Source organism: Colletotrichum jinshuiense, chromosome 8, assembly GCF_051148585.1.
Source record: "Colletotrichum jinshuiense chromosome 8, complete sequence".
NCBI classification, from domain to species: domain Eukaryota; kingdom Fungi; phylum Ascomycota; class Sordariomycetes; order Glomerellales; family Glomerellaceae; genus Colletotrichum; species Colletotrichum jinshuiense.
The window spans coordinates 764,959-779,133 of record NC_139315.1 but is presented as its reverse complement, the minus strand read 5'-3'; the positions used below and the strand labels follow the sequence as shown (position 1 = coordinate 779,133).

Below are 14,175 nucleotides of genomic sequence, written 5' to 3'. Positions count from 1 at the left end.
GTGAGGGGCTGCTTTCTGGCCTAGGGGGAAAGAGACAGAGAGATGGAGAGGGGGTGGTTTAAAGCAGCAAACTGAGAAGAACCCATGTGAGAGAGATCGCGGCCGTGCTGCTGTTCATATGTACGTGTTGATGAGAGCCGCCGTCAAAGAGGTTCACGGTTGGAGGTACCATGGACTTGGCATCCGTGGCTCGCTTCTCCCCAGGATTCGTTCGGTTCTCCACGTCAAGCCTCGCGCCGCGTCTCTTCCCGTTCGTCCTCTATCTGTGCTCCTCGCTCCCTGGTGCTGGACCAAGAATGTGCGGGGTCCCCGCAATCGCGGAGACGCTGCCGTTGTGGATGCCACTGCTACACAGATTGAGGGGGGGCAAGGCCACTGGACGGACCAGATCGGGTGGCATCCATGGATGGATGGATGGCTGGCTGGGTGGATGACCGTTATCCGTCGTTGACGGATTTCCAAGAACCATTATGGAAAGCTATCCACTTTTCGTCGAGTGCGTTGCTAGCCACCGAATCCACGGCCCATTTGCAATGGAGGGTGCGGATTTGTATCCACCACCACCCGCCGTTGCTCGCCGCCGCCGTCGTCCAATGGTTGGGGTTCCGATGACATGGACGGGGAGGGCGTCCGTGGCTTGACAGCCACGGCTCGGCCGTTAGCGTCTCATGTCTTGTCTTGCTGCAGAGCGCCGGGAACAACACACGGCCGAATGAAAAAGAAGGGGAGAATTGATCTAGGTAATTCAGCGGAAGCCAGAGAGCCACAGCCAATCAAGTCAGCTGCCCCCCGTCTGTCCCGGGCAAAAGATCTGGCCGAACTATCTATCTAGCCCCTCTCACTTGGACGAATTCCGACGAACCAGGACCTACCGCCAATTAACGGGACAAGAAGAGAAAAAATCCCACTTGCCGGCTTAGCTCGGCCAAGAGTGGTTCTTTGAACCAAGCCTCGCCCAGGGCGGAGACAAAGGTAAATTAGATGCGGCGGCCACAACGCGCGTTAGAGTACCGGTAGGCGGCGCTAGACAAGAAACAAGCAAAAGTCGGTAGTTGGAGGGGAGGGGAGGGGGGGTGTGCGTGCGGAGAATTGCAACCACACGGAATGCAGACACCACCCCCCAAACTCGACTCTCGATGCAACGGTACTGCGACTCATGTGCCGCGGCACGTATCAAGGTGAAATCCTCCCACCTGTAGTCATCATTGACCCCCCCTCCATGACATGCCATGACACGAACCGCGGCCAGCACGTCGTGCGGGGGAGAGTGCGGGGGAGGACCTACTTGGAACGATGCATGCCAATCTCCTCCGGGCTTCATCACGCGCTGCCTGTATCCCGATACAAACATCCTCCAGTGCGTCATCAGGCGAGAAGCAGCATGCAGAGCGGATTAACAGTTTCGTAGATTTCATATGCGTCGTCGGAATTAGATACATGCATTACAGCATCATGAGCTTGATCCATCAGTCATGGCGGGCGGCAGCGTTCCCCCCTCTTCAAGCCGGGCATGTAGCCCCAGCGTAACATTAAACAAATTTCCCCTCATTACTCCTCACTCTCACTTCCTCGACCCCGACCCCACTCTCTCTGAGGCCCTCTCGGCCTATCGGCCGTCCGCTACACGTGCACATCCTTTTCCGAGTGGGAGACGCGGATCTGCTGGTGGTAGTTGTTCATGGCCTTCTCTCCAATGTCCTCTTCAAAGACGTCGACCGTCGTCGACTCGAACTTGCGCGCGCTGACCTTCTTCTCGAAGAGCATGTCGAGCTCGGCGTAGGTGCGGCCGCGGGGCTCGGGCACGCGGAAGTACGTGTACACGCAGCACATGAAGCAGATGCCGCCCCAGAAGAAGCCCGTGTAGTTCTGCCAGTTCCAGGCGCTGGGGTTCAGCATGTAGGGCGTGAGGACGTTGTTGACGATGCCGACAATGTTGCTGCGACGCGTTAGCACCTGTGCACGACTGCGATTAGGAGGGGCCACACTTACTATAGGTTGCGTCCCAGCACGACCGTCTTGATCTGCAGGCGGCGCGAGGGCAGCTCGCTGACCAGCGAGTAGCAGACGGTGCCGACGGTGAGCTGGTAGAAGAGGGCCCACACGATCATGATGCTGCCCGTCGCCAGCGCGCCCTGGTCCCTGTGTTCGGATGGCACGAGGCCCAGGAACCCGAGGATCATGAGCATGCTGCAGAGCCCGACGAGGCCGTAGAGGTAGAGGGTGCGGCGGCCGATGCCCCGCGACATCAGGAACCAGGCGCCGAACACGCCGACCATGTTGATGGCGTACTGGCCGAGGGCGAACGAGTACGAGTCCGAGGTGGAGAGGCCGGCCTGCTTGAGGAAGTACCTGCGTGCATCGTGTCAGTACGGAACAATCATGTGGTTTTTTCTTTCCCTTCATTTTTTCGGTTTCTTTGTACAATAAAAAGATGGGGGAAAAAAGAAGAAAAAACTTACGTCGAGTAATTGGAGAAGGAGTTGCCGCTAAGGTTCTGAATGGCCCAGACCATGCACACGACCTCGGTGCGGCGCAGATCGACGCCCTTGAAGCAGTCCATGTAGGTGGCGCCGGCCGTCATCTTCTCCTCGAGGGCGGTGGTGTGCACCATCATGGCCACCGTCTCGTCGGCGTCGAAGTCGGTCTCCTTGTCCTTGCTCGTCAGGCGCAGCAGCGACTTCTTGGCCTCCTCGATCTTGCCCTTGCGCACCAGCCACCAGGGCGACTCAGGCGCGAAGTAGATGCCGATGGCAAGGGGTACCGGCCACATCCACTGCAGGGCGTAGGGAATGCGGTACGACCACTCGTCGTTGCGGTCGAGCATGGACATGATGACGCCGATGCCAATCTCCTGGCCGAGGCCCCAGCAGAAGTTGACATAGGTGGTCAGGTAGCCGCGCAGGGCGACGGGGCAGACCTCGGAGGCGTAGGTGATGCACAGCGTCTGGAACACGCCCCAGGGGATACCACAGAGGATCTCAGCGGCGAGCAGGGTCTGGACGTTCTGGGCGGTGAAGAAGATTGTGGTGAAGGCGGCGACGAGCATGAGGCAAGTAATGACGGTCCACCTGTAGCCGAATCGTTCCGAGACCCATCCGTTGATAAAGAGGCCGATGATCTCGCCGACCGTGGCGCCGTTGCTCAGGCCGGCCTGCCACGACGCGGGGACCTCGTAGGTGCCGGCGGCGGTCAGGACTCCGTACTTTTGGTTGAATTGAGGGAAGGCGTAGAAGTTGCTGACGAGACTGATGTCGTAGCCCTCCATGGCGATGCAGGTGGAGATGAGGATGCTCCAGGCGATGGCCTTGGGGTACAGCTTGATGCCCTGCATCAGCGTCATCTTGTGCTCCTTGTCCGAGGCGGATTTGGCGTTCTGGACGAAGGTGCTGGCAAGCTTGGCCGATTGGTGATCGCCAACCTCGGCCGAGATGCGGTCGGCGGCGTTGGCGGCCACCACATCATCCTGGGGCGCCGTTTTCTCCGCCATGGCGAGGGCGCAGGTGCGAGGGGAGTCTGAAGAAGAAAAGAGTGAGCGCCGTCGAGAAAGACTGCGCTGCGTTGCGATGCGGCGCCGTGGTCGCGCAGTGCGGGGTTTGCGAGGCGCGTGGGTGCTGCAGTAGCTGCAGTGGTTGGTGATGGCAAAGAATTGGGCGCAAAAATCGAAGTGTGGGGGGGAGGAGGAGGAGGATAAGTTAGGAGGAGGGAATCGCGAGGTATAAAATATCTGCGCGACGGTCTGTTTGTGGGACGACAGAAACGGCCTCAAGGAAACCCACAAAAGAAAGGGCTCGAATTTTGACGAAGGAGGAGGTGAAGGAAAGACTGGGGCCGGGGGAGATTGTGGTAACTATTCCGTCCGTCCGTCGGTATATGCTATCGCCTTCTTCTTTTTCGCTGGATGAGTCGCAATCTTCCGACCGTCGTCAGCTAATTAGCATCGAGCGTGCCATTGGCGAGGAACCAGGGGATCGGGATTGGCAGCGGTGTCAAGGGCCATAGCCGTGGGCGCTGTCGAAAGCGTTGGAGGACTATCTATTGGCTCTGCCCCTGCGAAGGGGACCAGACGGTCCATTCATTGTCCATCATCCATTGTCCATTGTCGGGGGCCCTGGATGACTCGTCTAGTCTCGTCAGGATAGGGATAAGGCGATGTGACAAGGTGACATTGGGCGCGAGATGGGGGTGTGTCGTGACAGGGTCCCGGACGTCTGGCGGCGCGCGTCGAGTCGGAGATGTGAACCCTTTGTTGCCATTGAGTTTCTAGAAAGCAAGTCTAGTGTGCGGGGGAGACTGCGAAGGGTGTGTATTGTGTATGTGCGTTGTTGCGTTTCCGAGAGCGAAGGTGTGCGCGCGTGACGGGTTGCATCGTCTTGCGTCGTCCAGACTATCGGATCAGCTAGACTAGGCCAGCATTGGAAGGGCGGGGGAGAGGGTGAGACGACGGGTATGTGTGTATGTATGGATGTATGTATTAAGTATATGTATGTGTATGTGTGTGTGTGCCAACAATGGCCAAGATGAAGAGGCAGAGAGAGAGAGAGAGAGAGAGAGAGAGAGAGAGAGAGAGGCAAAGGAAGGCGGCGATGGTGGCTATTAGGGATCGCAATCGCAGGCGGCAGGCAGTACCTAAGTAAAAAAGTAGTCAGTTCTTGGGGGAAGGAGCAGCTGGAAGTCGGTCGGGCTGCCTTCGGCCATCGGCGTTTGCTGGGCGGTTCTCCTTCGGGGGGTGGGAGGTCTGCTAAAAAGATAAAAATTGCAGCGGCTTAGGGGTGCTCTGTCGCCTGGTGCGCCAGATGTGGACGGGGTGTCGTCGCCGGGCTGCTGACCAACGCCCCAATCCCCACACACGTCATTCGTCGCATGTCGTTGCAGCCCCGGACTCAAAGCCTCAATTGCAATTTCAGATCTGCTCAAAATCGAGGGGCTCCCCCAGATCTTCTCCATCTTCCCCGGGTTTCAATCATCTCGTTGTAGCCTCACTGGGGGCTCGGAAAGAATTGCAAGTGGCACAAGTGTCATGCCAACTCCCGAAGCGTCTGATTCGTTGAGCGCCACGACCTGGTGAGTTGAGTGCGCTGATCCACCGATGAGGGGGCCGGGGGCCGCGGAGAAAAACGCCTGTTTTGGAGTCTGCGTCTTTTTGCCCGGGACGAGGCCATTCGCGCCGACGGCGACGTGAGCCCGTCTCACCGAAGGGGGTGTATGTGTGTGTATGTGTGTATGAGTATGAGATGGCATGCGGGATGCTCATTGAAGGCGACGATGAGATGAGCGAAAGAGAAAGAGAAAGAGAAAGAGAGAGGCCATGTGTTTCGCGACCATGAGAAAAAACGAGAAAGAGAAGAGAGGGAACGAAGGAGAGACACACACAGAGACACAGACACGCCCTCCCGCCGCCACCCCGTTGCCGTCGTCGGTGTGAGGAAACAGAGTTTGAGACAACAGTCGCTGACCATTCAACTCCGTGTACAGCGAGCAGTGTCGTGAACAGCACCTGCGATGTGACCGCGTCCTGCCCGTGTGCGGGCGGTGTCTGATGACGGGCCGGGAGTGCAAGAAGGGATACAAGTTCCGCGCGCCCAAGCACGCCGTCTTCAAGGAGAGTCATAAGTGGCCCTCGCCGCCCAAGAAGCTCAAGTTCATCGACGAGACGCGCGGCGTCGAGCTCGGCGAGGACCTCGACGCCGATGACTCGGTGCACGGCTCCGTCGACGTCGACGAGGTCTCGACCTCGCCGGGGACCGCCACCGTGGGGGAGTCGACAATCTCCGAGGAGCCGCGCCCGTCCATCCATGCCGCAAAGGCCGCGAGCTGGCCGCTCCCCGACGAGAGCCGCCGCGGGAGCCATCACGGGAGCCATCACGGGAGCCTCAATGGCGATACCATCGACGAGCCCGGCCAGCCGCAGTCGTCGCAGCAGCCGCCGCAGCGCGCCTCGCTAAGCACACCGGGCGCTGACCACCACAGCCAGCACGACAGCCAACGCGAGCATTCCAACTCGGTCGTGAGCCTGCCGCCCATGCAGCACGCCCTGTCGCCGCTCGAGGGCATCTACACCGACCGCCCTGTCTGGCCGATCCAGGGCCGGAAGGAGGCCACTCTGTTCCGTCACTATGTGGATAAACTCGGGTTTTGGGTAAGTCGATTCTCGACAACGGTTGTTTTACTTACCTCGCTTTTGGAAGGGGAGGTGGTGGGAAAGGGGGTGCGGAGAGAGAGAGAGAGAGAGAGAGAGAGAACGAAAGAGATATGCTGACCGCCGAGACAGCTCGACCTATGCGACCCCATCAGGCATTTCGAGACCGAGGTGCCGCAGCGGTCCGGCTCGTGTCCGATTCTGCTCAACGCCATCTTCGCGCTGGCTGCGCGGCATCTCAGCCTGACGAGCGCCTACGACTCGCTGGCCTCGAACCGCTACCACGAGCAGTGCCTCAACTACCTGATCCCGCTGCTGGACCACGCGGGCACCGTGTCGGACGAGAACCTCTTCGCCGCCACAATCATCCTCCGTGTCCTCGAGGAGATCGACGTCAACACGCTCGGCCAGGACACGCACGGCCACCTGCTCGGAATCCACGCCTTCGTCAACGCGGGCGACCGCTTCCTTATGCCGGGCACGCTGACCGCCGCTTGCTTCTGGGCGGGCCTGCGCCAGGAAATTTACAGCGCCGTCATCAACCAGCAGGTGGTCAGAATGAACCTCGGACACGCCATTGTCGACCGATCGACCACCCCGGCCGACGACTTCGTCTGGGCAAATCGGGCCATTGTCCACTGCGCTGACGTCCTCAATTTCTGCTTCGGCTCCGAGGCGGGGTCGGTCCTGCAATGGGGCCAGCTGGAAATGGCAAACAGAGAGTGGAAGAACGCGCTACCGCACTCGTACACGCCCATCTTCTTCCGGGACAGGACAGAAGAGGAGGCTTTCCCCGAAGTATGGTACCAGAAGGCTTGTCACAGTGAGTTTTACAGTCTACTACTACCACTGCCCCCCTGGCATGCTGGACCCTCCCAGGTCCGGAGCTCTGGGTTTTCCAGAAACTCCCCATGGGCCGATTTGGGGGGGGGGGGCGGTTCGGTGATGGCCGTCATAGCAGTTCTCATGATTACTAACACAACCCGCCAGTCATCGCCGTCCAACATCACATTCTCGCCGAAATGTACCTCGTGCTGTTCAACCCGAGCATACCACGAGTCGGCGGTGGCCGCAAAGTAGCCGAGAAGCGATTAACAGAGCAGATCCAGGAGCTGCTGCGGAGTCTATGTGGAATTGGCATGTGCAATCAGTGGTCCCCGCCGGCCATGTTCACGGCGTGTATGGGGATAGCTATTGGTAAGTCCTGTTTCTTTTCCCCCCTTTCCCCCCTTCGTTGCTTTTCTCCCTTCATGTTTCTGCAACGCTAGACCCTATCTCGTGTACTGACCTGTCCCTCCCCAGCTGGTGACCGCTTCGACACTAGGCACGACCAGGAAGCTCTGTTAGAGATGCTCAGCATCACCGAAAAGGCCCACGCACGACCCACGACGGCGGTGCGGGATCAGCTGATGCACGCATGGGGGTGGATGGACGGGGAGGCGATGAGCGAGGGCTGAGCATCATCTCAGCCGGGGACCGGCGCGGAGGGAGGCTGGACTGGCGGGCCAGTTGTCGTAGGGACGTTTGATGATGACCTCTGTGATTGGATCACGATAATAACTGTCGGTGAGCGAGGGTCGCCTCCCGCTCCGATGGAGGGGCCTGGATCATGATAGACTTGTTGGATGGGACTGGAACGTCCCCGGACTTAGATTCCCTTGGTTTAGGATCTGTGGATACCCGGCATGGTGGTGTAGATTCGTGTTTGTGACGGCAGTTACCTGGCCGGCTTGGCTGGTACGACAGCATGCGATGCAGAAGAATCGGACAAATTTCGCGATTCACTATCTGTCCCTTGAGTGCTGTGCTTGCCCGACTCCCGAGATGAGACGATGAAGTGCGCCCGCATTCTCCCCGCACGCAGCGTTCCACACGCACGGCGTCCTGTATACTACCTGGTCTGAGCGTGAAACTGACAGCAGCTATGCCACGTTGGCCGGAGCTATCCATCACGGGCCCGCGGGGGAGGGAGAGAGAGGTCTGCTTTGCTTAGCGTGGGGTCGAAAAGCGGCTCGCGCTAGATTTCCACGGGGAGGGATATTGGGAAAGAGGCGCCGAAGCGATGACCCATGGTTGATGTCAGACCCCTTCCGGTTGGTGTCTTGGAAGTCTTGGAGGGGTCCAGAAGAGCGTCAAAGGCGTGTTTGGACTCGGGAGAAGACCGGGACGATGAGGGGCATTCGTACAAGGGACCCTTCGGCAAGTGAACTACGCCCAATCAGTGGGAGGCTATTACTGAAAGGAGGAGGGGAACCCGCGGGGATGGGCGAGGGGACGGGTTCTGCATTGGCACGAAGCTGGCAGCGGAGCAGCGTACAGCGACAAAAGAGGGAATAATCAAAAATAGTCTGCAAATCCCATGATGATGCGGCGGGGGACCGAAATAAGCTTTGCCGCAGGAAGAACGCAGGGCGCCGTCACCTTGCATCCGCCGTCGTCGCCCATCCCGGGTAGGGGTTGGCGTGGAGTTGCGGCGGGAAGATGGTGTGGAGGAAGCGTTGGAGCGGCAGGGATGTGGTCGGAGATCTTGGCCAGAGTTGAGCATCTCGGAATTTTGGTCCAGCAGCCATTCTCCCAATAGGGAATAGCTTGATAGGTGACTGGTCAGGTGCGGTCACGTGGCTCGGGTGGTTTGCCCTCTCGGGGAAATTCTGGCAAGGGTGGGTCTGTTCCACCGAGAGCAGCGCCGCGCCATGGCAGGAAATCGGCGATTTTGTCCTGTTTTCCAAACCCCCAAACCTGGAATCCCCTCGCCCTCTCGTCTTTGTCGCAACTCTCCCCACAGATCTGAAATCTCGCCCCGTCTTTCCTTCTCCATCGGGGTCACAACGATGCTCCACGAGCTACGGCCAAGCGGGATTGCGGCCGTGGCAGCAAACGTCAATTCGGGCTGCTTAGCCAAGTTGGCCTTTGCTGGCCTGGGTACACACGCCGTCTGGCCAACACGACGAGGTACCTCGTCTCCCCCGCCTCTCGCGGTACGTGCCAGATGTCACTCGTCATGTCCGAGTTTTCCCAACTTGCCCCTCCATCATCTAGTAGTTCCGTAGCCATCGTCTTGTCAAGTCTTGCCCTCAACAACATATTTAAACACTGTCTCCTGGATAAGGGTCTTGCTCCTTTCGCTCATCATCGACTCAGTCTTCAGCATCTTGAGTGAAACCAACAGCAAAACCAGCACCATCATTCGCATCAACGTGTAATTCATCTTTCCAGCAGTTCTCCTGATACTTTGTCTCATCAAACCGTCACAATGGCCGCTGTTGTCGCCACCCCTTTTGTCCAGCCCTCCAACGGGTACGACCTGGAGCAGACCACCGACTACGTTGAGGAGGTCAACATCCTCAAGGATAAGCTCAACAAGGAGCAGGACACCCTCTACGAGGAGTCCAAGTTCGACCAGGAGAAGGACAAGACCGCTTTCCGCCAGTACGAGGACGCCTGCGACCGCGTCAAGATCTTCTACAAGGAGCAGCATGAGAAGCAGACGGTCGAGTACAACCTCGCCGCCCGCGAGAAGTTCGCCATCGACCTCACCGGCAAGAAGCCCTGCCGCGACGAGATGACCATCTGGGAGGCCATGGAGAAGCTCAACACCCTCATTGACAACTCGGACCCCGACACCGAGCTGTCCCAGATCCAGCACCTGCTCCAGACCGCCGAGGCCATGCGCCGCGACGGCAAGCCCCGCTGGATGCAGCTTACCGGCCTCATCCACGACCTCGGCAAGCTCCTCTTCTTCTACGGCGCCGAGGGCCAGTGGGACGTTGTCGGCGACACCTTCCCCGTCGGCTGCGCCTTTGACAACCGCATCGTCCTCCCCACCACCTTCGAGGGCAACCCCGACAACACGCACCCCGTCTACAGCACCAAGAACGGCATCTACGAGCCCGGCTGCGGCATCGAGAACCTCATGATCTCTTGGGGCCACGACGAGTACATGTACACCGTCTGCAAGGAGCAGTCCAAGCTGCCCCGCGAGGCTCTTGCCATGATCCGTTACCACTCCTTCTACCCCTGGCACCGCGAGGGCGCCTACCGCGAGTTCATGAAGGAGGGCGATGAGGAGCTCCTCAAGGCCGTTCTCGCCTTCAACCCCTACGACTTGTACAGCAAGTCCGATGATGCTCCCACCGTTGAGGAGCTCAAGGTAAGACCCATCTCAACTCTCACCGAAGCCTGATCAGAAACTAACTTGACTGATAGCCTTACTATATGGAGCTCATTGACGAGTACTTCCCCAGCAAGGTCATCAAGTGGTAAACGGATAATCTCGAATTGTCAAATTACGACGGGTATGAATTGAGACGGGGGTTGGCATACCGCCCAGTGACACACTTACTGTCACTATAAAGGCATGGCGTTTTTGGAAGTGTTTTTTTGATGGGTACACCTGATTGAGCGGTCCTTTGTGTGAATGAGCAAAATTTGTTGGCCATATGTGCCTTAACGGATCAAACGAAAGTACCCCGGGTCCGGGAAGTCTAGAAATGCATTGATAGACTAGCGCTCCGAAGAAATTGTTGAGGCGTGAAAACTTGGCATACGTCGTGCCCGTGCTGCCAGCGTGACATGATATGCTTCGCTTGGCTGTGGCCTGTGACAAAATTGCAGTCCAATCAGATAACACCGATTCTGGGATGAAACCCTAGAGTAGAAGTCGTCATTCGCCTGTCTATTCTACCAGAGAGTTTGTATTTCCCGCTCCCGCGCGCCAACACACCCACCTGATGCTTGTCTCTGAGTTTGTCTGGGGTTTCAAAGTTGTTTCTGTCCCTCATACAAAAGAGACGGTTTTGGCATCTTTAGGGGCTTTCTTAGGTCTGAAGCTGACTGTGTCGGAATCTCGCGCGGTTTTTCGTGTGTTTAGAAGTCCATGTGCTCAACCAACTACTGTAAACGTTTGCCTCAACACGCCACTAACAATATCCCAATCAGAGAGATAAAGACGCCACCATCCCCTTTGATATTTTACGCCTCTTGTTCAAACCTGTAACCAGCTAGAATATGTTATCAGCATATGGTTAGCGTTAACTACGACTTATTTCGACCATGTTGGAGAAATCTGAGATCCGGCCCGCCGGCCGTCGGACGGATCGGGAGGGCCCACTTCTTATAGACGTGGCCCCACTCGGTCGGCGGAATTTTACATCCATTTCGGGAAACCTGCGGATGGCAACAGGCGAAGGGACAACGTGCTTATCTCGGGCCTCTCAAGTGGCAAAGACGGGCGACTCTTCCAATTAGGGACTGGCTCAGGCACCATTCCGAATTGCAGAGCCCAAAAAATATTTGTCAGCTGAGGCCATTTCGAGTGGCTCTAGCGGACGAAAATTCTGCACCAACACAGACCCACTCGCCGCGGTCCGCGCTGACAGCAGGTCTCTGAGAAAGGCTCCACCCAATGGAAGCCCTAATATACGGCCGTGAGGACACACTCTTCAACAAACAGAACCCATCTGAGCACAATAGCTCAGGGGTAGAGCGCTGGGCTCATAACCCAGAGGTCCCTGGATCGAAACCAGGTTGTGCTATCAATTCTTTTTTGATTTTTTTCCATCTTGTTCCTCTTGTTGCTTGCCTTCATTCATCCCGGCCGCGCTTTCAAAAGGGTTTTTTTTGGTGAACGAATATTCCAGCCCTTGGCGCAGTCACATCATTTTTGAGCCCCATGATCAACAGAATTACGAGAAATTGTTGAAAATAGTTGTTTTATGTGCTCCATATTTGTTTGTCATGATTAGAGCCAATTGTATTTGGCTTCGGTTTGTCTGTTATGTACAGAGGTCCAATAACGTTGGGTTGAGTGGTGAATCATACGCGGTGCACAACATATTTGGATTTAGAACATGGCATCACCAGAATTGTGTGTTTCTCCCCCTTGAACCAGTAATAGTACTGGATTGATCAAGTACATTTCTTCCCAAGTCATAAACAGCAGCTCATGGTTGGGATCAACTGTTGGCTCAGGCTCTTGTAGTCATCACGTACGATTGAAACTAGCCCGTTCTTGGATGGAGTTTCTTTTCCGTGACTTTGGAAAAACCCCCGAGGAGATGTTTACAAACAGTTCGGGTCGACTAGCTCTCCAATCCCAGAAAATCTGAGTAGAAACATCGTTCCAGCCAATCTTTCAGGATCCTTCCCTGTCTGCTCATCTGATGCGTTCGCATTGACCAGCAAATCAACCCAGCGATAGGTGTCTCCCGTGCACGCGCCCATCGGTCCCGAAAACAATCGCTCGCCGACTTCATTTATCAAAGGGTGAGAATCGACGGGCACAAGCCCCCCCCCACCCGGTATTCACAAACTTACCAGCTCAGTCGAGGTATTGTTTGCGCCATCGCCCACTTGGCTCCTTGTCACTCTAGCCGCGCGTATCTTGGAAACCCGACACCGCAACCCCCAACCATTCCGGCTCCAGAAAAGGAGCCACGGGGGATTTCGGAATTTCTTGCAACGCGCATCTAACATGTGCCAGAAGCAAGGCCCAAGGCGAGTTTGACGCCCTGCACGCCCTCCTGGCTGGCCGAAAACTCGGAAGGCGGCAAGAGAAGGGGAGGGGACAGCGCTTACGCGGAAACCGACCAAGGCCGTTTTGGTTCGATCCTCGGGCAGAACATGAAATCCACCAGAGTTTTTCTTCGCACCTCAGCCCGCCATCCTCACACAGCCGCACGGTTGTTGTTCCTCAGTAAGCCCGCCACATGTGCCGACCGAGGAGGCGTTGTGCCTGGTTTGTGTGTGCCCCGGCGTGGGGGACCGGGAAGGACATAGCGGCGACAGCTGCAAGTTGCCGCTTGCCGTGGCCGAGCGCTTCCTTGGTGCTGGGTTTTCGACACATGTATAGCCACACTGCTCAGACCTGCGCCGGCAAACGCAAGATACGCTTTGCTTGTGCAGAGCCAAGACGCGGCCGAACAAGACCGCCGCCGTGGCGAATAGCTGCTACAGGCTGGAGGAGGACTTGAGGTCGTTTGGCAAGCAAATATTGCCACACGAAGGGATCGTCGTTCTTAACCGAGGAGAAACCCCCCCGGGGAGGATTTGAACGCTAGCATAAACATGGAGAACCGGGATGCAACGAGTTCAACTTTGCAGGTCGCGTAACGGCCAGCGGCGTCTAAAGCGCCAGCTTGCCGAGCAAGCGGCCTCTATGATGAATCATCATGCAAAACATGTTTCCTAGTGGCAGATGCGCTCCTTTTGGTGCCATGCGTTTTTTATGATTCCCACCGGGAACTCAGGCGAATCCGAATGCCGCCCGAGGGCTGCATGGGCGGCCGCGGCGGCGGTTCTGTCACATACTGCTTCACATCAGAATTACCTTGCGCCTTGCAGGCTGATCTGAACTGCCTTGCGGGTTCACTTCACCGGGTCAACGTCCAGACCCGTGAGGTGCAAGGCTCGCAGGGTTACTCCCTCGGGTTCGTCTGATTGTCGATTATCAGCCCCCTCCTCCTCCCAGTAAGGCGGCGACAAACGCTTGGCCCGGGGCCGACTGACAAGACCGCGCCGCTCATTCCCTCTCAGACTGTTTGTAACATCATCCCATCTCCCCAGCCCGAAATATCGAAACCACTCACCCTTCCTGGTATAAAGCTCTCCCGATGTACGTGTTGGGGTGGAAAGGGATTCTTTTGCGCGGCGCAAATTCCATCAATTCTTCGCAAACGTTGACCGAGGAAGTTAGACCACGGTTCATCCCCGAACTACGACACCGTGCTCTCAGAGCTTAATTGTGTGGTCGTCCCCAACGCCGGTGTCCTACCCTATCTAAAGGTTGGATCACCCGCTGAAGTTTGGGATTCCTGAAGCTCTGGTAGTGGCTTGCCTTATTTTCTGTCTGTCCTCGTTCGTTACGTTGACGATCGTTCGTGGTTGTGATAGGAGAGATATCATTCGGTGTTTTGAGGTAAGCTTTCCTGATACAGACATCTATGCCCACTGAAGGGTACACATCGTGGTCTTCACCTTGTCGCCCTCGGCGTTTCTCATTCGGATTCTAACTGACATCCATAAGAACACTAGGATTTAAT

At 57.0% G+C, this 14,175-nt stretch overlaps 3 protein-coding genes across 3 annotated transcripts; 2 read left to right on the top strand and 1 right to left on the bottom strand.

The window, feature by feature from the left end:
* Positions 1-1,620: 1,620 nt before the first annotated feature.
* Positions 1,621-3,487, bottom strand: EsH8_VIII_000226 (uncharacterized protein; the record flags this gene model as incomplete). Its single annotated transcript, XM_083269268.1, has 3 exons — positions 1,621-1,936; positions 1,990-2,349; positions 2,460-3,487. The coding sequence occupies 3 exons, from the start codon at positions 3,485-3,487 to the stop codon at positions 1,621-1,623; spliced, it is 1,704 nt and encodes a 567-aa protein (XP_083129036.1).
* Positions 3,488-5,536: 2,049 nt separating this feature from the next.
* Positions 5,537-7,593, top strand: EsH8_VIII_000225 (uncharacterized protein; the record flags this gene model as incomplete). Its single annotated transcript, XM_083269267.1, has 4 exons — positions 5,537-6,136; positions 6,269-6,959; positions 7,127-7,333; positions 7,439-7,593. 4 exons carry the CDS (start codon positions 5,537-5,539, stop codon positions 7,591-7,593), a joined length of 1,653 nt encoding a protein of 550 aa, XP_083129035.1.
* A 1,796-nt stretch (positions 7,594-9,389) lies between these two features.
* Positions 9,390-10,399, top strand: EsH8_VIII_000224 (inositol oxygenase; the record flags this gene model as incomplete). Its single annotated transcript, XM_083269266.1, has 2 exons — positions 9,390-10,286; positions 10,343-10,399. 2 exons carry the CDS (start codon positions 9,390-9,392, stop codon positions 10,397-10,399), a joined length of 954 nt encoding a protein of 317 aa, XP_083129034.1.
* Between the last annotated feature and the right edge of the window lie 3,776 nt (positions 10,400-14,175).